This window comes from Drosophila navojoa, chromosome 6 (genome assembly GCF_054131105.1).
Source record: "Drosophila navojoa isolate 15081-1374.11 chromosome 6, UAZ_NAV_1.0, whole genome shotgun sequence".
In the NCBI taxonomy this organism is placed as follows: domain Eukaryota; kingdom Metazoa; phylum Arthropoda; class Insecta; order Diptera; family Drosophilidae; genus Drosophila; species Drosophila navojoa.
The window spans coordinates 1,521,127-1,543,501 of NC_142894.1; the positions used below are offsets into that span (position 1 = coordinate 1,521,127).

The window sequence follows — 22,375 nt, forward strand, 5'->3', positions numbered from 1 at the left end:
GAGAGTGCAAGAACAAAAATTGAGCATAGAGGCATCTTTTTTTCAACATTTGACCATCTCGGCCGAGCGCATGAAGAGAAATGATTTTGTGTTCCCATATCTTCGTAGCACGAGCCTAAAAGTGAGGAGCTGAACGAAAAAAAAGTGTGAAAAACGCTTTACACTACGTGTCCGGTCTATGTGTCCTCTGGTTAGTGAGTTTAGTCAGTCGCTAACGAAAAAATCGGATATATTTTTTCGGCTTATTTACAATTATGGTTAATTTTGTTAAATATACTGCTTCGATATAAACCTCAACGAAATGTTAATTTTTTAATTTACAATTTAGCATTAAAATTTTTTTTTTTAATTTTAATTAAATCCCATATTAATGTTACTCACTTTATGTGTGAATATGCACTGTTGTTATGTTTAAAAAGTAGTCAAAATATTAAATAACATTCTTATCTTCTTATATACACTGCGCGTCATCAGGTTAGCGCAACTTTTTTTTTAAATATCTGTATATATCGCGCGCATATCGAGTTTATCACTAAAAAACGAAACTCATTCCGACATTTTTTTATCGATAAAAAACCTTATAAAAATTCAGTTAAAAAATTATATCTTCTACATCATTAAAGCTAGATTGTCCAAATTTTAAATATATATTAAGACGCATTTTATACAATTTCGGTTTTTGTTAAAATTTACCCCCCGCCTCTATATCCACCCCCTCACCCTCATCTTTGTAAAAGTCGTATATCAAATACTTGTGCTTCGGTATACACATACATTTAAACATTATGATTACGTTCTGAAAGTTTCATTACGATCGTACGTCTAGAAATTAAATTATTCAACAAATAAGTTCTCATAATATCGCCAACACTGCAGCGCAACCCAAGCGCAATCGCCTGTATATGTGAGTGTGTGTGTGTGCGTGTATTTGTTTGCATGAGTGCGTGTGTGGGTGCTAATTATTATTGAAATATCAGTTGCTTGTAGGGTTCAGGGGATCTCGTAGTCGAGCAGTCTCGACTAGAGCTTTCTTACTTGTTTTGTTTTGATTTTATTATCATCATATAAGATGTCTTTTATAACCAAAAAATGCTCGAGAGAAAATCCGTTATGTTCTATTTTCTACTCTTCTTTATTTTCACAAAGAAAACGTGCACTTATTTCGCGTCATCAGATTCGAGCCCCCCAATGCAATTGTAGTTATCTTTCTTCTTTTGGCGGTTACACATTATATTGGACAATTAATATTGGATGAATATCATTATAATTGACATATGCACCTTGATCTGCGGGACGCAGATATTTAGACGGGGAAGAGTTAAGACTATCGACAATCTAAGGAGGCTGGAGAGTCCAGTCAGACATTCAAGGGGAGAACTTAATCAGTAGAATGGATTGTGGGTCAGTTTATATTCGGACTAGAGAGAGTGTAGATCTTATGTTACTAAATTATATAAAATATATTATTTCATTGAAAATAAAGTTGTTTATATTCTTGATCAGCACGAGGAGGTGAGTCGATATAGCCTTGTCCGTCTGTCTGTCCGTCCGTCTGTCCGTATGAACGCCGAGATCTCAGAAGATATAAGAGCTAGAGAGCTTAAATTTGGTGTACATACTCGTGTATACCATACGCAGTACGATAACTTTTTATCGATAACTTTTTTATCGAGTATAATCGAAAAATTGATTTTGGTTTTTGAGCCTCATCGGAGTATATACATATGATGAATACAAACATTTTGTAATTTACAGATTTTGGATGCCACGCCCCCTTCGCCCTCAATTTCTAAAAAACGTATTTCAAAAACTAGATTCATATTGACCATATGATTTTATTAAAGAAGTGCAGAATGATAACAATATCAGCTTGGAGGGTTCAGGGTATCTCCTAGTCGAGCAGTCTTGTCTAGAGCTTTCTTAATTGTTTTATTTTCAACGTGAAATACATGTGGTACAATATAAAACAAGAAAGCTCTAGTCAGCTCGACTACAAGATCCCCTGAACCCTACAAGCAACTGATATTTCAGTAATAATTCGGACACACACACGCATACAAATAAACACACACGCACACACACACACGCGCTTGGGTTGCGCTGCAGTGTTGGCAATATTATGAGAACTTATTTGTTGAATAATTTAATTTCTAGACGTACGATCGTAATGAAACTTTCAGAACGTAATCATAATGTTAATATATGTTAAATGTATGTATATACCGAAGCCCAAACCTATAGTATTTGATGTACGACTTTTACAAAGATGATGGTGAGGGGATGGATATAGGGGCGGGGGTAAATTTAATCAAATACCGAAATTGTATAAAATGCGGCTTAATATATATTTAATATTATTTAATATAATAATTTAATTTGGACACTCAAGCTTTAAAGATGTGGGAGATATAAAATTTTAACCGATTTTCGATAAGGGTTTTATCGATAAGAATATCGGATTGAGTTATCGTTTTTTAGTGATAAACTCGATATACGGACATTGTAACAAAATGTGAAGTCTCTAGCTCTTATATCTTCTGAGATCGACGCGTTATTAGTTAGAATTAGTTTATTTAGCATTGAAGTTGAGTGTGTTGGGGGGCGCTAACCTGATGACGCACAGTTTATATATAAAAGAAAGAAAACTTGTGTTTGTTACAAGTTTTATAGCTCGAGATCTGTTGGACCAATTTTCATGGTTTTTGATTTGTTGGATTTGTCTCCGCCCCGAATAGCAGAATAAATCTTAAAAATAGTGAAAAATTTTGGCGCAATGAAGTTTGCTGGTGAAACGCCCGATTTGTGCTGCCTTAGTGGTAAATTAACATTCTCATTATTGGTTCCGCCACCAGAGCCATTGCGTTCCTTGCTAGAATCACGACATTTACAAGCGAAAACTCAAAAATACAATGCCTTTTTCCAAATGACTTCATTTGGGGAGGAAATTATTGAAGAACAAGGATATAATCCGGCATTTAAGGTAATTTACGTACTTATTTTCTATGTGTTCATGAACATGCATGAACATAGAAATATGATAAGTATGGGAACATACAATCTATGTACTCGACAGACGGCATACATAAAATAGATACCACATGTGAAAGTGTGAACTGTCAAACTAGAAATAAAATACGACTCTGACCCTTAGCGACAAGATAACGTAAGAGACAAGTGCTGAGCCTTACAAACTCAGCGATAGGATAAGAATAGCTAATAGACCAACGCGGAGTCTTACACACTCAGCAATAAGATAAGAATATGTAATAGCCCAATGCTGAGCCTTACACACTCAGCAATAGATACATTAGATTTAAGGGTTGAAATTATACATGAGTCTGGGTATATAAACCCAGGCTCAGAATAATAAAGATCAATACGAAACTAAACACCATCATAGTAAAGTGTATTCGTTCATGGTCCTTCGAGCCGTACCATAAGACTACCAAATATCAAAAGTTGCAACAAGTGCATATTAAAGTGGAAAATTATTTTTTAAATAAGAAGTGATTTCCTTTTGGCTTACCAAAACACGCTGTGAGTAGAGGCACAGCAAGATCAACAAGGCGATCAAAACAAAAATACCTCCAACGGGTTAAGCCAAAAAGAAAATCAATCACAAATATACAAATACTACAACAACCGCAAAAAGATGATGTCAGGAAAGGCTATTGAAATGCTAAAGAAGCAGTCAGACTTGTATGACATCATTTTAAAAGCCATAGCTGAAAAGGATTCGTTAGCAGTCGTGGATAAGTTGGTAGAAGAATTCGCTGCCAATCACTCGACTCTAATTAAACTCGGTATCCCAAGCCATCATGCGTATTTTACCCAAAAAATATACGATGGATTAATGGAAAAAATCAGGACCTACAAAGAGGAGCTGATGAAGGTCGAAGCCACCGACCCCGACATAGATGCCGTCGAACCATCCACTAGTATGAATTGGCAAATGCAAGCCGAAATATCAATGGAAAAACATACTCAACAGGAAGCAATGATTTCACGCAGCAAGGCGAGCCCAATGGATAAAATGGTAGAACTTGTGAATAAAAGAGCTCTAGCATTAAAGCAGCACATTGAAGAGGTGTATGCCGATCTAGAGCTCATGAACCAGGAGGAAACTCTAGACTGCAAAGAAACCCTAGAGTTCCTATGGAACAAAGTCCAGTCAACGCTTATAGATTTAGAGGTGAAATATGATAAGCCCACCCATGAAATCGACGGCATAGACGCTTTGGAAGTTAAAGTCCACACATTGACAAAGAAACTTAACAGAAAGTTAAGTGTCTTTCACAGTATGAAAGAAGACGTTCCAGAGCTACCAAAATCGGATCTTCCTCAATTTAATGGAGATCCAAAAGACTGGCCAAATTTCTTCAATTTGTTCTCCGACATGATTCACAAAAGGAAGGATATCAGTGACACAAAGAAACTGAACTACCTAAAATCATGCCTCAAAGGAGATGCCCAAATGGTAGTGAGCCATTTGTTAAATGGATCGTCTGCTAGCTACAATTCGGCGTGGGAACTTATATGTACGCGCTATGAAAATAAGCGTAAGATATTCGCAAACGCCGTTAACCAGTTAGTGGACATGGAACTGCTGGAAAACGATGATGAAAGCAGGATCCGCCAATTCTTGGATAAAGCAAATGAGTGTATTCACATCGCCAAGGATACATCCCAAATTGGTAACGATGCTGATGTACTATTCGCTCAGATTTTGCTACGAAGATTCTCGACAGAAGTCCTACAACTTTACGAGCAACATGTAAAGAGGGCCAGAGAAATTCAATCCTTGAAAGATGTACTAGAGTTTATTGATCAATTATATAATTCAATAGACGCAGTACAGAAAAGGGCCGTCCAGACGCTTACGGAAGCGAAGAAAACGAGCTACAAAAGATGCCGTTTTTGCAAACTGGATAGCCACGACATCACAAGGTGCTCAAGATTTAAAGCAGAGCCAGTTAAAAAACGCAAGGAGTTCGCAACTAAAAACGCTCTATGTTTTAAATGCCTAGGCGCCCATTCCATAAAAGATTGCAGAAGAGATTTGGCATGCAAGTATTGCACCAAATCACACAACAATTTGCTTCACGAGGAAGCGAATAAAAACGAGATCTTCAGCAGCAATTGTCTCAAAGAAAGCAACGGACAAGATACGTTGCTGGCATCTGCACTTATTCGGATCAAAAATAAGTCCGGAAAATACGAGCAGCTAAGAGCTCTCATCGATGGGGGTTCGCAAAGAACGTTAATATCGGAGGAAGCTACACAACAGCTAAAACTGCGCAGAATCAAAAGGAACGTGGAAGTTCAAGGAATTTCACAAAATGTTGAAATTCTAAAAAACAGCGTTTGTTTGACAATCAAGCCAAGGATGTCGAGCAAATTCGTTACCACCACGCAGGCACTTGTGATGCCAAAACTGCAAAGAGCTCTACCGAGCAAGAAAATTGACATGGATGTCAATAAAGACTGGATGGGCTGTGAACTAGCAGACCCACATTTCAACGAGCCCAGCAGAATCGATGTAATCATCGGCGTTGATTTGCTTCCCTTAATAATGTTGGGAAATGTTAAAAAAGTCAACGAAACACTGGGACAAAAAACGGAACTTGGATGGATCGTTTCCGGCAATATAGCTAGATCATCAAACAACAAGGTGATCAGCGCAACAACAACGATATGCCTGGATGACCTCGAACGCTTCTGGGAGCTGGAAAGTAACTCAAGCGACTCGGAAGAAAATGAGTGCGAGAAAATATTCCAGGAAACAACCAAAAGGGATGAAGAAGGCCGGCTAGTGGTGTCCATACCATTTAAAAAAGAATTCGAGTTAGGAAACTCGCGCAAACAGGCTGTGGCACGATTAATACAAATGGAGAAAAAATTCAAGAAGCATCTGCAAATACTTAAGGAATATAAAGACTTCATGGATCAATACCTAAAGCTAGGTCATATGGAACCGGTAGACACTATCGACCAAGGCAAATACTATCTGCCACATCAAGCAGTAATCAGACCAAACAGCCTGACTACTAAGTTGAGAGTAGTGTTCGACGCTTCAGCAAAGACTTCTAATGGATTAAGTCTAAATGATGTGATGCTAGTCGGGCCCAAAATATAAAAGGATATCTTCGATATCTTAATAAAATGGCGACAATGGAAGTATGTGATGACAGCCGACATCGAAAAGAAGTACCGCCAGATTAAGGTCGCCAAAGCTGATCAGGAATATCAATACATCCTATGGAGAGACAACAAAAAAATGCCAATAAAGGAGTACAAGCTAACTACAGTGACATACGGGACTGCAGCCGCACCATTCTTAGCTGTTCGCTGTATTCATGAATTAGCAAACCAACACTGCCAAGGAAACGATCAGCTAATGAGAACAATCAAAGAAGATTTCTACATGGATGACCTTATTACTGGAGGCGACTCGATAAAGGACTGCATCAACACTCAAACAGCAATCTTGGATATCATGGAAAAGGCAGGCATGCATCTAAGAAAATGGGTATCAAATGATGACAGAATCATTGCTGGAATTGAAGATGGCGACTCAACCGAAAAAATAATCATAAACAAAGACGAGTCTGTCAAAACCCTTGGGTTACAATGGGACCCCAAAAGGGATGGGTTTACCTTTGTGGTCGATTGCTTAAAATTAGAGCGCATTACAAAACGTCTAATTTTGTCTCAATTGGCAAGAATCTTCGATCCACTGGGATGGCTTACACCAGTCACACTGCAAGGAAAATGCTTCATACAAGAGCTATGGAAACTACCGCTAACTTGGGACGAAGAGCCTAGTCTCGTCAATTACTGGCAAGAATACGCAAGCGCATTACCAGAGCTAGCCAAAATCAATATACCACGCTGGTCGGGAAAATCGAACATTGATCCAACGGAGCTACATGGATTTTGTGACGCATCAGAAAAAGCGTACGCAGCGGTGGTGTATACAAAGGTTGGAGACAAAATCACTTTGCTAGCAGCAAAAAGCAAAGTAAACCCAATAAAAAACAAGAAGACAATCCCCAAATTGGAACTATGTGCAGCCCACATACTATGCAAACTATTAGATAAAGTTCAAGCATTAGTAGGAAATCACATCAAAACGCTAGCATGGAGTGATTCACAAATTGCGCTTGCTTGGATAAGGAACAAGCGTAGCAAAGATAAGTTTGTCAAAACTAGAGTAGACGAGATAAACAAAAGACTGCCGAACGTCGAATGGAAATACGTCAAATCAGCAGACAACCCAGCAGATGTTGCCTCAAGAGGAATTTCCCCGGAACACTTAGCAGCATGCGACATATGGTGGAAAGGGCCTGAGTGGTTGACAAAACAACCACATCAGTGGCCACAACTTGAAGTGCCAGAAACTGTTATAGTAGCAACTATAACAACAAAAGAAAATTACCTGAGCCCACTATTGACAAAGTACTCATAAATAAATAAACTAATAAGTGTGATGGCTTACATATTACGATTTATTGCAAAATCAAGAGGAAAGAAGCATCAGCCGACACACCTAACAGTCGAAGAACTAAGGCAAGCCAAAACAGTCATCATAAAATTGCAACAGCTTGATTTTGGGCAAGAGATAAATTTACTCAAAGCGAGGAAACCACTGGAAGCTAAGAGTAAATTACAAGCGCTCAACCCATTTCTGGATGGTGACGGGGTCTTACGTGTGGGAGGCCGCCTCCAAAGTGCATTGGTGCCATATAATGTGAAGCACCCAATTGTAGTTGGAAAATCACATCTTTCTTGGCTAATTATAAACCAAGCACATAAGGAAACCCTACATGGCGGACTGATGCTTATGAGAAACCTCATTCAAAGGGAGTTCTGGATTGTCGGCTTACGCAACACATTGAAGAAATATCTACGCAAATGCGTTACCTGCATCAGGTACAAACAGGAAATGGCCAGTCAGTTAATGGGAAACTTACCAGTGTATCGAGTAACTGGCGATTACCCATTCCAAAACACGGGCATTGATTACGCTGGGCCTTTCCAAATTAGATGTTCCAAAGGAAGAGGCCAAAAGTCATACAAAGGGTACATATGTTTATTTGTATGCATGGCCACAAAAGCCCTACATCTGGAAGCTGTCAGTGACTTATCATCAGATAAGTTTTTAGAAGCTCTACATCGGTTTTTTGCAAGACGAGGCAAAACTGAAAATATGTATTCAGACAACGGCACTAATTTTGTAGGTGCCGCTAGAATATTGGACAAGGAGCTGGTTGCAGCTATAAAAGAAAATAGCAGTATCGCACCAGTGCTGGAACGAGAAGGCATAAAATGGCACTTTATCCCGCCGGCAATATGGAATATGGGAAGCTGGAATAAAATCCGTAAAACATCACCTTAAGCGAGTCATCGCCGATAACAGCTTCACGTTTGAGGAGTTTTCGACACTGCTATGTCAAATTGAAGCAGTACTAAACTCACGACCCCTAGTTACCTTAAATAATGACACAGAGGGAGACGACATATTGACACCAGGTCATTTCATTGTTGGACGACCACTAATCGGAGCTCCAGAACACTTTGACGAGCATCGGAAAATCGGATCCTTGGATAGATGGAGGCACATGCAACGAATCAGAGCAGAGTTCTGGAGGAAATGGAAGGAGGAATACTTAACATCACTGCAACAGCGAACCAAATGGCGGCAAGCAAATACAAACCTCACAGAAGGCCAACTTGTCTTATTAAAACAAGAAAATACACATCCCGCTAGATGGCCTATGGGAAAAATTACCAAAACTACAAAAGGACTAGATGATAAAGTTCGAGTAGTCACAATAAAAACAAATATTGGTGAAGTTAAAAGATCAGTAAACAAGATATGTTTACTACCCACTAATGAAAAGGATAAGCAAGACGACTCTCCGAAAGAGCGAAGGAAAACACGATCGGCAAAGTCTGTGACCGGAAAAGCGACAATTTTAAGTCTGCTAATGATATTGCAGGTAGCAAGTACTAAAATTATACCTGCTATAAACACAACCACCAAACTCAAAGTTCAAGATATGGATCCACAAACGGCAATGCTAATGGATAAACTTGGAAAAGTAGAAGTCGTCTCTTCAACCTGGCAGATGCTGTTCTACTATGACATGCAAGCTTACTTCGAAGTGCTAAATCAAGCAGATGAGCTAATGAGTAAAACAAGCGTCATTTGCGAAAAATTGGGCGATTTCAACAAGTACTGCACAACAGTGAGCAGCACAATAATGTTAAAATTGAAAAACATTAGAGAAAAAAATAAGGTTATCACCCAAACAGCCAACAGATCAAAACGGTTCATAATGTTTTTCGATATTGGCACCGCAAACAGACTGGAAGAAAACATGCAGACAATAATCAAAAACGAAAAGCGACTAAGTGATTATGTCAGCAACCAAACATCCATCATTAATGCAACATCAAACCTTGTACAAACCACTACAGAGGAAGTGAATAAAAACTTTGAAAGGGTTACAAAGGAGATAAATAAAATGGCAAGCACTATAAAAGAGAACTTTTTCGTCTACAAAGAGTCCATAAAGTTCTTTATGTTGATCAACCAAGTGAGAAGCTGGATTGAGGAAACCGAGGATCTCCAGTCAGCAGTAATTGCCCTGGTGACGGATATTAATCAAGGAAAAGTACACCCGTCCCTAGTCGAACCAAATAAGATGTTAGTTGAACTCAACAAGATCCAACAGAAACTGCAGAGGAATCAACTTCTTCCTGGCGAAAATTCTCCGAAAAGGCTTCAGCTAGTATACAAACTAATGAAAGCGCAAGCAATATTTAAGGACAATGTGCTAATCATAGACGCAAGGCTACCAATATACATAAACCAGCATGCCACTCTCTTCGAAGTAATACCAATACCACTCGTACTGAAAGGAAGAAAAGTTATTCCGAAGACAAAAACGAAATTCCTTATTTTCAATACTGAGATAAACGCATACCACTCAATGACTGAAATGGAAGTAAGCCATTGCCGGCATGAAGACGAGATCACATACCTGTGTGAAGGAAGTTGGGCATGGGAAGATGCAGACGACGAAAGTTGTGAAATATCTCCAATAAAACCGAGCAACAAGCAGCCGTGCAAGATGATGGAATACGAGGAGGACACGTTCGTCAAAAAACTCAATGGAAAAAACCGCTGGCTTTTTAAAGTGTTTGAGAAAAAGTCAGCCCACATCATATGCGGAAACTACGAGGACATGGTCCTGTTGCCAAATCAAGGCATAGTCGAGCTACTCGCTGGATGCTCAGCCAGGATAGGTAAAATTAACATTATAACTCCACAGGACCTAGTATCTTCAAATACGGCGAGGTACGCTCCACTCTTCCTTAAAATAATCGACCAGAACACCACATGGGATCCAACACCACTTCAACACATTGTCGTAAATAACTCAGTGGAGCTACAACGGGTACAACAGAGTATTAAGGAGTTGCACCGTCATAAAGTACACATTGAGGATCTTCTCCTTCATACAATGAATGGACATATTTCTCTGGGACTAGTAATAATTATAATATCTCTATTTGTCTTGTACCTAATTAAGAAAAGAAACCAGAGACAGCAATTGTTAGCTATCACCTTCTCTGGCCCCCCGTAGAATGTTCATGAACATGTATGAACATAGAAATATGATAAGTATGGGAACATACAATCTATGTACTCGACAGACGGCATACATAAAATAGATACCACATGTGAAAGTGTGAATTGTCAAACTAGAAATAAAATACGACTCTGACCCTTAGCGACAAGATAACGTAAGAGACAAGTGCTGAGCCTTACAAACTCAGCGATAGGATAAGAATAGCTAATAGACCAACGCGGAGTCTTACACACTCAGCAATAAGATAAGAATATGTAATAGCCCAATGCTGAGCCTTACACACTCAGCAATAGATACATTAGATTTAAGGGTTGAAATTATACATGAGTCTGGGTATATAAACCCAGGCTCAGAATAATAAAGATCAATACGAAACTAAACACCATCATAGTAAAGTGTATTCGTTCACTATGATTTTAAAAAAATTTTGAATGTAGTTTGTTAGATTTTTGTAAAAAGTGTTTGTAAATATAACAATAACTATGACTTTGAATTTACAGATTCAAGGGCAGATTTGCCATCGCATTGGATCATTGCAACCTATTGAAAATGCACAGCACATTCTTGCACGACTAAAGTTTGTTTGTTCTTGCACCTGACCGTAAAACGAAGAATGTCGTTTACCACATTTTAGCCTAATTTTAAATTTTCGATAGGTATTAAATCTATGCTAGTAGGCCTATGGCAAGAGAAAATTCAAATTTTTTTGTTGGTCCTTAAATTAAATATCTTTTTGTAATACAATGAGAGTGACACAATTTCTTATTTTGTTTGACTTGGCAAATGCGATGGCCTTTATGAGGTACGACAGCCCATACGTGTTTGTTAATCGAGTCCATGTGAATCACACCAGCGTCATTATTGTAACGCTACAGTATCTTAGAGATGTGTGGTTTATAACCAAAGTGAGCATAGATGAAGAACGCATAATTGACTATTTCCAAACGAATTCAAGCGAGTACCGTGAACAACTTCTATGGTATCATACAGCAAGCTTAAATCAAACTCTTAACTTTAATGGTATATTCACCCACAAGAATCCTCCTTACCAAGAATGTTTTTACCATGTTTCAAGAGCAAATTTTTACAAAAGCGGCTTTCATAATGTTTCTGTCTTGATTACAACGATTGGGATTACATCAGACAAGCTCACAGCTTCGAGTTATACATATATTGATTTAGATGAAAATGTACCTTGTGAGCCACAATTTAGTATACCGCATTGCGTAAATGCAGATTATCCAGTACACTACGAAGTTTCTGACATAATTGTCCTTCGGGCAATTTATACTCGGCGCTGTCCCATGGATATATTTACTCACTATTACTGGACTGTGCATGATAGCACAGAGCGCCGTAAGATGCAAAGAAAAATAATTAGTTTCAACATATACATAATTAAATGTTTAATTTAGAGCTTTTAGGCTATTTAGGAGGAACTTCAAAGCCAGAACTAAAAATTGGACGATATAAACTCAGTATTCTGTATCAGTCTCAGTTAAACCGAATGGTAATGGTGCGCTTAAATGCACGAATTGTCGGCCGCCGCTCTCCACTTGTAGCAAGAGTAAGTTATATACAAGTTATTTACATACGTGAGGATAAGTGAATAGCTAATTCATTGTCACTTAGTGTTACGTTGCTCTTGCTCCACAACGCTTATATGCTATCATACGTGGAGGTCCATCACGTAAGGTATTTATGGGCAATTCAATTACCATTGATGGAAGCCACAGCCGTGACTTTTCATTGCCAAAAAATGCTAAGCAACTGTTGTTATTTGAATGGCTCTGTGATTCTGCAATAAATATAGAAAAAGTCTGTAAACTGCAAATGGGGAAAGGTATGGCTTATTTAACTATTCATAGCAATGACATAATCCAACACCCAAGATTTAATTTCAGGTGCTGCTTTCACGATTCCACCGTTTACTCAACAAGGCGAACAGTCAATTAGATTTATTTTAAATATACGTTCCACATTTGATCTTCTTCGGTCATCGGTTGCTATGCAAACCATATTATTTTCATCATACCCCAGACTTTACATCGATGTAATTATCAAGTGCGTAACAAACTGCAAAGGAAATAGGTTCTCCAATTCTTCTCATGTTCACCTTAAGGCCCATTGTCTTTCGTGCAAATCTTTGAAAATTACTAAGTGGATGTGGACCGTCGATCATACTTTAGTGAGCTCATCGAAAAGGCTATTATATTATGTATCAAATAAAACATCTATTATAGTATACTTAAATATGGAAGCTATTCATAAATATAGACCATCGTCAAAATACCAAGGATCCTCCAGTCTGCGTCTTGAAAGAAATTATGGTCCTGTACTTACCGCTTGTTACGTAAGCCCTCTTGACGGCGAAGCAATCAAAACGTTATTCTCTATTAAGTGTACAAATGAGAATGCTTTATATAAGCCTTTGAAGTACTGTTTAAGCGTAAACAGCTTGCTAATTACAGAATGTACTACTGATCATTTGATTGTTTCTCGATTACCAGCAGCTTCACACATAGAGGTCCAAGTAAGTAATAAATACATATGTATGTTGTAATTTACCCAACCCTTATAACCACCCGTTCACCCTTATATTATACGTAGCTGATTTTACTTCAGACAGACAGACGGACACTAACTGCTTAGGAAAATAAACTTTTTTTCTCACAATTGTTGCTCGCTTTATATACCCTTAAATGTGGACTCATTTTATAAATTTTTTGTTTAGAAACTTGTGCTTTGGCACATGCACGCATTTCAATTTTATAATAACGATCTGAAATTTTTATGATCATTAAAATGAGAAATCCGGGTAAGGTTGTTTAGTTAAAAGTATGTATCAGGCAGAAGGAGGCGTGGCATACCCTCAAGTTGTATGCATATATTCTTGATCAGGGCAAAGAGCTGAATTGATTTAGCTCTGTCCGTCCGTTCGTCTGTTTGTCTGTCCTTATGTTTGAACGCATCGATCTCAGAAGATATAAGAGCTACAAACTTCAGTTTTTTTTATTTCTTAGGTATATACCACGCGCATATCGATTTTTGCTTTAAAAATCGATAACTTGTCTCCTTATTTAGTTATTGATTAAAATTGTTACGGCATTTGGATATATGCCATCTGCTTTATTATTGAAATTGTATAGATTAAGAAAATGAATTATTTAATTACTAAGTTAAACCACTGCAGTGGTTACAGTGCACTGTAAAGATTAGTTGTTATTGTACGCGCTAGCACGGGAGTGTCGCTCTCCCAACGATTGCTCTCCCGCTGCTCGCGTTTAGATGCGCTTGCGTTGATGTGAAATCAATATATTATTACGAATTGAACCACTGGCGCCAACTTGCTCTTATTCTTTAGAGGCCGCAAGTTGCTTTTTATACCCTGAACCCATTTAAAATGGGAAATCAGGGTATAATGGTTTTGTTGAAATGTATGTAACAGGCAGAAGGAGGCGTGGCAGACCCCACAAAGTATATATATTCTTGATCAGCACGACGAGCTGAGTCGATTTGGCCCTGTCCGTCTGTCTGTCCGTCCGTCCGTCCGTCCGTCCGTCCGTCCGTCTGTCCGTATGTATGAACGCGTCGATCTCAGAAGATATAAGAGCTAGAGACTTCAACTTTTTTTTAAAATGTCGGTATATATCGCGCGCATATCGAGTTTATCACTAAAAAACGATAACTCATTCCGATATTTTTTTATCGATAAAAAACCTTATCGAAAGTCAGTTAAAAAATTATATCTCCTACATCATTATAGCTAGAGTGTCCAAATTTTAAATGTATATTAAGACGTATTTTATACAATTTCGGTTTTTGTTAAAATTTACCCCCCCCCCCCCCCCGCCCTTATATCCACCCCCTCACCCTCATCTTTGTAGAAGTCGTATATCAAATACTAGAGACTTGAGCTTTGGTATACACATACATTTATACATCATGATTACGTTATGAAAGTTTCATTACGATCGTACGTCTAGAAATTAAATTATTCCACAATTAAGTTCTCATAATATCGCCAACACTGCAGTGCAACCTAAGCGCAATCGCCTATATATGCGTGTGTGTGTGTGTGTGCGTGTGTTTGTTTGTATGCGTGTGTGTGTGTGCGTGTGTATGTGCGAATTATTATTGAAATATCAGTTGCTCGAAGGGTTCAGGGGATCTCGTAGTCGAGCATTCTCGACTAGAGCTTTCTTACTTGTTATACCCTGAACCCATTGAAAATGGGAAATCGTAGGCCAAAAATCATGCTACATCTTTACACCTTGAGTCGCCAAATATAAAATGTATGTATATTCATATGTATTTTATAAAATCTCGATTTTCGTCAAAATTTACCCCTCACCTCTATATCCACCCCCTTACCCTCATATTTGTAAAAAACGCAAATGCAAGAATTTCAGTGTTACAATAACGATCTGAAGTTTCATGAAGAAAGTACATCCACAAAAAAAGTTATAAAGCAATTAATTTCCCGTAGTAAGTCCACACTACAACCAATGTGTGTTTATGCGTGCGTGCGTGCATATGCATATGCGAATAATTATTGAAATATCAATTGCTCCAAGGCTTGATTGCTGGAAGGGTTCGAGCAATCTCGACTAGAGCTTTCTTACTTGCTTTTATACTCGTTCACGAAAGTGAAATGAAATTTTCGTCTTGCTGTCCGTCCGTCTGCCCGTATAAACGCAGTTTATTTCGCCACTATTGAAGCTTAAGACTTGAAATTTGGAACACATACTCGTGTATATCTCCAATTGATAAAGTGTAAAATTATCCCGATCTGCCCACAATCGGAAAATGCCTTTTCCGATATACCAGAAATAATATAAGTTAATGAGTTAGAAATATAAATCCATGTCGACCATTTAAGATCATGAGCAATGGCGGGTATACCTATGCTGTCGGGGTGTGAATGAATATTCCGCAGTTGGTAACGTCCGACGTTCTTACTTGTTAGGTCATCTAAAAAAAGTGTAGCCAAAAGAAGACCGAGCTGGGCAATGTAGCTGTGTTTTAAACGCTCACATTCCAGCATTCTAGCCGCTAACATTTAACGAAAGCTTGATCGCTAAAGCTCAGATTATCCCAAGCTGACAATTTTATCGCAAACGATATGCGCTGCAATTAAAAATCTCGTATATTTGCCGATTATTTCACCACACGATAAGAAACCCCGTTAGACAGGATATTAGCGGGAATTGGCTTCGAATGTTACAAACTGAGGTCCTAGTTTGGCATTCATATTTTGAGAAAATTTACTTTAAGTAACATTTCTCCGAATGACTTCCTGTCCTTCTTTAAATGTGACCGATTTAGCTCTGAGATTATGTTGGCCTGCGTTTATTTAATATGCTCGACGGATATTGATCTGGATATTGTTTCTCAATCGAGCAAGGTATCATTGGCTCTTGGAGCCGCTCCGTGTGTTATCATATCGAGTCCAAAAAGTTTTCAGTATGGCGAACAGCTTAACAATTGATGCAGACCTAAGCGTCTGCTCAAGAAATGCTCGTGATATGAACATCCCTTTCAGTTTGATCGTTTTGTAGATACGAATCACTGTTTACACGCCCGGTATATACGGTATATACGTGTTTGATGCCTAATTTCGTTAAAAACTTAGACTTTAATTGAGAACCATTACCATAATGATAGTTTCAGGGACCCTAAAACTATGAAATATGTGTTTTAGCAGATACTCTTGAATCTTTGTAGACGTGAACTTTTTTAAGGGACACAGCCAATGATACTTTCTAAAATGGTGCAAGGCTATATGCTCTATATAGACTATATACTCTATATGGCATTGGTTGCTATGAGGATATGGTCCAAGAAGGTCAATATGCATTACATATTGGTCATCCATTAGGGGCAGTAAATCTAGGCTTTTGCTCTTTATTTATATCTAATAAGAATCTTCTAAATGACATCGCTATTATCGTAATGAAAGTAAAATTTTATATTAAAATCTGGATTAGTTAAGATTGGAGCAGTAGTCAATACTTTCTTTAACTTATCCATAGCCATTTGTGCTCCGGGGAGCCACACAAATTTAGACTTCGTAGAGAGGACATCAGTAATTAGACAAGTAAGATCTGCAAAGTTATGTATGACTCGTCTGCTTAAAGTTTTTGGGCGTTGGCCAAGTAACCTCAGTTTCCAATGACATAACCTTAGTAGTTAATACTTGTGACGCAGATTCGCTTAGAGGGAGCATTGCACAAGCTAAAGGGCATGATTTTAAATTGGTATAGAGGTAATTTGAATGTATTTATTTGTTTAGACTCCTCAGTTAGTTTAATTTGCCAGAAAGCATCTTTCAAATTTAATTTCGAATTAAGGTTTGCTTTAGGTAATCGAGAAAAGATACCATCGATGCTGGGCAAAGAATACGCGTCTAAACATAAACGAACTTTATTCGGCTTTACTACGAGGCGCATGGGTGAACTCCAAGGGCTAATTATCACATAAGCTTTATCTCTCTATGAGCGACGTACACCCCAAACAAGAGACGAATTTGGAAATAATACTTTCACTAGCTCTGGCTTAGTTTAAGGATACGAATTTTCGCTGGGATCATTATTGCTTATACCAAATACCTCTATAGCGCTAATAATATTTGGACAAACGGACTTCCAGGAATCATGACATTCTATTGTTTTCCTTCAATTTTTGTGCTCTACAATTTCCTGGGCATGCGGTTGTTGACGGATGCCTTGTGTCGGTTTTTGAATGTCTTTGAAAGCAAACTGCTATGGCTTATAAACACACTGGGCGGTCCACAGCCGTAGCAGAAAATGCAACGTTCAGACACGAAATTTTCCAAAATATGACATATTTCTTCACAATTCTAACAACGCAGTTTTTCATGAGAGGCGTGTATGGCTGCAAGCTCTGCATCGAGTGGCTTACCTTTGCTACTCTGTACTATCGACAATTTTTCGCTCATTTGTACTAAGCGGCGTACATGTCCTGCAGATATAATGGCTTCTCGCATGATTCAGGGAGTAAGTTATTCTTCAAAAGCTCCATTAATTCTTCTTCCGCTACCTTAAGTGAAGATTTATCGATTAGAGAGGCTACGGATTCATAGAAGGGTGAATCTGCGATGATTCTTTATGCCCGTTACATTATTTTCACAAAACAATTATACCCTGATTTCCTATTTTCAATGGATTTAGGGTATAATAATGATAATTTACAGACCTGGAATATAGAACACATCTGCAGTAACACATTTGACAAAACAAAACAAATTACTCAAAATTAGATATTAAATAAAAAAAAAATGATCCACGCTATCACAGAACCATATCTCTGCATAACATTTTTATAAAGAGACTAGACTAGAGAAGTTATTAACAAATTGAGCTCCATTAGTAAACTGAAGCCCATCGGGTTTATGCGTGCGTGCCGAGTGTGTTTTCCTTGCGTTGAGTTCCTCGAAGGGTTTAGGGATCTTATAGTCGACTGTTTCGACTTGAGTTTTCTTATTTGATTTTTAGGAATGTGGATAGAATTATATATATACATATAAGTGAACTTAATTTTTTAATATGTTTAGTTTTTTTGCAGGTATGCGATAATTTGGATGTATGCATCATTAAAAATATTGGTGTTAATGTACGTGAAGCTTCCATAGCAGACACAGAGATTGCAGTTTTTAATTTCCTCAATCATGTTCGCTATTGGCTAAAATATGCTGACTGGTCCATGTCTTTTGTTATGCTTGATCAGATAATAGTTCGAATGAATTCAAAGGAACGTCTTCTTGTTTTCACAGAGGCACTCGCCGTGTATCAGCCACAAACTCCTGTACAATTGGCTCATCTTGTACAAATTTTAATAAAAATATTAGAGCATATTATACCTCTGGATGATATGAAAGTGAATGTGCTTGCTCGAATTCTTCACGTTATAGAATCAACTTTCAAAATAATTATTGCTAATAATGAGCTAAATACACTTATGGATTGCTACTATAAAAAGATGGTGGAAGCTATGTTTGAAATTCTTGATAAATTTGCTACTGAATGGGAATATATTCCGAAATCACAGTGCCGAGCAGAATCTGAGTCCTGTCTAAATGTAGACAACTTTCGCAACAGACTAGAACAAATGTCTACCTTGAATCCACAGGTACTTGAACATATAAATAACTGGTTGCATGCACATTGGAAACTGAATAATTGTTTATTTTACATGGGAATGGGCATGGCGCGACGCATACATCCAGATGAAAATGCAAAAAAAATAGACTGTCGAACTTTTTTAATGACAATGGAGAGCTTTGATCTAGATTTGGAGCGCACATTGGTGATTAAATCCGCAGACGCGATGCATACACTCATTTTCACAGAGAAGTTGTTGCAAGAGTTGCGCCACTTACTGCGAAATGATGAAGTTCTTATTTCTATTAGAAGTCATAAGCATAGTCAGTACTGGTGGTATCCTGAGCAAGATTCACGGACACAAGTACTAGTTGTAAATGCTTACACATCTACAGCTATCTTGGAAAAAACACAACAGCTGTCTGAGCCATTTCAATATATATCCAAACTCACAACTAACAATCAACGTCGTAGGCGAAATACTGTTGAATTTGATGATCCTGTAGAAGACGTCGAGAATGTCATACACGATAACGTTGTAAGCTCCAAAGAGGTTCGCATGTATCGTACAGAACTTTATGGCCATTCTGTACTTGGAGTTACTTTTACAAGGGCTGATATAGACTACCGTGTTTTACTTCATATGACAAACAACCCACAGCTGAATGATATTAATACAAAAAATACAACGTGCTTGGTGAAATCCGGAAGTAAACCAACAGCTTTATTACTTCGAAATTTATGTAAGAAAGCTCGACCAGTCTATATATATATTCGCGCCGATAATATATTAAGGAATTGGGATTCGTTTCGCGAAATAGGTGCTTATTACACGTTTTCCACTGAAATGCGTAGCTGTCGAATTTGGAAATTCTCACGGCCAGAACCCAGCTGGCAGACAATTCTGTGCATTCCCGAAATGAACAAAAGTGTAAGCAACGGTATCCATTGCCGCTGCAATTTCATTAGCGACCTTGACGCTGATGCCAAACCAATTATTGCTGTCAGAATGAATCTTAAATGTCACTTGGAGCGCCCAGTGGTCGGACGTAATTACGAAATTTTCATTTGCTATATTGTAATACCAATAGTAGCGATAGCCTTTCTTTTTATTAAAATGCACAGAGCTGCGTTCTGGGACAAGCCCCTATATTTGGAGGATTTATACAGTGGCGAGCTTTGTCGTAGTGGTGACATAATAATCCGAATTACATTTGGTGGTCGGTATCACTCTGGATCTTCAGCAAACATATTTCTTTTATTGCAGTCTTCTCGAGGTAAAAGGGAGATAGTCGTTCATCAAGATCCACTTAAAACGACTTTTAATCGCAACAGCACGATTTTTTTACGACTTGATAGAGACTTTGTGCAGTTGCCAGTGCGTCTTGCTCTCGGTCATGATAACACTGGCACTCATCCACATTATTTTTGCCGCAGTATAGTTATTACTGACATGTTAACGGAGAAAACACAGCACTTTCGTATTAATCGGTGGGTACGTACATCGCCTGTGATAGGAAGTAAAATGCATTTGGAGTCAACTATGGTTCTGGATTTCGCAACAGCCACGCCAAAGTATATATATCGATGGCCATCGCGATTCGCACTTGCTTTTGAGCTATGCATGGGAAAGTGGTACTTATTTCAATCTATAATAGGTCCATGGCGTTTCGGAATTAATGGCAATTCTCTAAGCAGATGGGAACGTAGTTGTATATATGTGTGCAAAACTTTTGTATCAATATGCATAGTTATCGCATTCTTTGGCCGTGCCGAGCCAATATTATGTGACCCAAGCCCAAAACGCTACAATGATTTTAATATCGTGGTCTGGCTTTGTCTCATATGTTTAATTGCAAGCTGTATTACTGAAATTCTTATGACTGTATTTCTAAGAATATTATCCAAATATAATTAGAAAATTTTCTATTATCAAATAATGTAAAAAAGTAATTTCCAAATTAAATATTTTGTATCGGGAGTAATGGGACCAGCCGGCCGGTATCGCCGGTGCCGATTCACACGAGGAGGACTGTCTCCCATTGGGATATCGAATATGTTTGAGCCCAGCCGTCCAAAATATCGGCCACATCGGCCAGCAAATGGGCGTCATCCTCCCCTGGTCCTGGCACGGTGTCCGTTTGCGACTCGTGAGGGCCCTATTCGGGACCGTTGGCTTGCACCTGAGGGGGCTTTGATCTGACCATTGATCGTGCTCGCTGGGACCACTGATCGTGCTTGCTGGGACCACTGATCGTGCTCGCTGGGACCACTGATCGTGCTCGCTGGGATCACTGATCGTGCTGGCTGGGACCACTGATCGTGCTCGCTGGGACCACTGATCGTGCTCGCTGGGACCACTGATCGTGCTCGCTGGGACCACTGATCGTGCTCGCTGGGACCACTGATCGTGCTCGCTGGGACCACTGATCGTGCTCGCTGGGGGGCCGGACCGTACTAGCGGGAGCCTCCTTCGTGCTCGCAGGGGGTGCTCTGCCTCTGCCGCGGCCACCGTCGCCTACGTCCGATCTTTCGACGTCGCTTTTCTCCGCCGCGGCGGTCGGTTAGCTTACGCCACTTCTCCACCGTTCCAGCCAAATTGACGTTCGGGACCTTGTCGTAGTCGTTCCCTGCCATTACGCCACCCCCACGACGGGGACTGTTCCTTTATTGGCTCCGCCTGCTTCTGCATCTGTCCTTCCTCCGACCATGGTGTAGAACATGCCCATCCCTCTTCTTCACCTTCGCTCTGTGTGGCGGCCCGTACCTCCGGCTCCGATATTGCTGGCGGCGAAGGTGAAGAGGGTGGTTCCTCCAATAATAATCCCGGCCCATCCTTGAGTCGCCTTGCCGTTCGTGCCCTGTTCCGGGGAATAGCTCGGTATCGGTGTCGCTCACGTCCTCGATACGAGCCGTCTCTTCGTTTTCTATTTCGTTGTCTATTTGTAAGCCCAAGTATTAAGTAACACGTTTCTTAGAACAACCGGGTGCCCTCCCGGTTCCCCTTCGAATCTCCCGTCTCCATTCCTGTCAGCCTTCGCGCAGATGTGTTTTTATACTCATTCACGAAGTGAATTATTATATTGGTTTTGTGCAATGTCCGTCTTGCTGTCCGTCCGTCTGTCCGTCTGTCCGTCCGTCCGTCTGTCCGTCTGTCCGTATGAACGCAGTTCATTTCGCCGCTATTGAACCTAGAGACTTGAAATTTGGAACACATACTCGTGTTAAACTCCGATTTATAAAGTGTTAAAATTTCCCCGATCCGCCCACTAGGGGCGTGGCAAATCGGAAAATGCATTTACCGATATACCAGAAATCATGTTAGTTGAAGAGCTAGAAAGTTGAAATTTGGTATGTAGATCCGCGTTGACCCTCCAAGTCCAAAAAGCTATGGTGGATATATCTACGCCCATTGGGGGCGTGGCAAATCAGATAAAACTGTATCTCCTAAAGTTCTAAAGCTAGAACGTTGAAATTTCGAAAAATTTTTATGTCTACGCCTAATAGGGGCGTGGCAAATCGGCCCTGAAGATATAGTGATTTTTCAAATTTGGCTATATTTTAGGCACTATTGATGCTAGAGACTTGAAA

At 39.1% G+C, this 22,375-nt stretch overlaps 1 protein-coding gene and 1 long non-coding RNA gene across 9 annotated transcripts in view; both read left to right on the forward strand.

Moving 5' to 3' along the window:
• LOC149090925 (uncharacterized) overlaps positions 1-22,375 on the forward strand; it is a 37,690-nt gene that overhangs the window by 6,755 nt on the left and 8,560 nt on the right. The gene's annotated exons all lie outside the window — the stretch shown is intronic.
• PRY (polycystine-related-Y) lies at positions 11,348-20,702 on the forward strand. 8 transcript variants are annotated; one of them, XM_089262925.1, is made up of 6 exons: positions 11,348-12,017; positions 12,077-12,228; positions 12,294-12,504; positions 12,566-12,725; positions 12,784-12,849; positions 12,905-13,008. In XM_089262925.1, exons 1-5 carry the CDS (start codon positions 11,405-11,407, stop codon positions 12,809-12,811), a joined length of 1,164 nt encoding a protein of 387 aa, XP_089119051.1. In that variant the 5' UTR covers positions 11,348-11,404; the 3' UTR covers positions 12,812-12,849; positions 12,905-13,008. The 8 variants fall into 8 exon arrangements, with proteins under 8 accessions (XP_089119051.1, XP_030246231.1, XP_089119046.1 ...); XM_030390371.2 differs by adding an exon at positions 18,249-20,702 and having other exon boundaries at positions 12,566-13,194; XM_089262920.1 differs by adding an exon at positions 18,249-20,702 and having other exon boundaries at positions 12,566-13,014.

Coding starts and splice junctions, on each gene's coding strand:
- PRY (XM_030390371.2), top strand. CDS start 11,405: ATGAGAGTGACACAATTTCTTATTTTGTTTGACTTGGCAAATGCGATG. Junction 12,505..12,565: donor TAAACTGCAAATGGGGAAAG/GTATGGCTTATT, acceptor ATTTAATTTCAG/GTGCTGCTTTCACGATTCCA. Junction 13,195..18,248: donor CTTCACACATAGAGGTCCAA/GTAAGTAATAAA, acceptor GTTTTTTTGCAG/GTATGCGATAATTTGGATGT.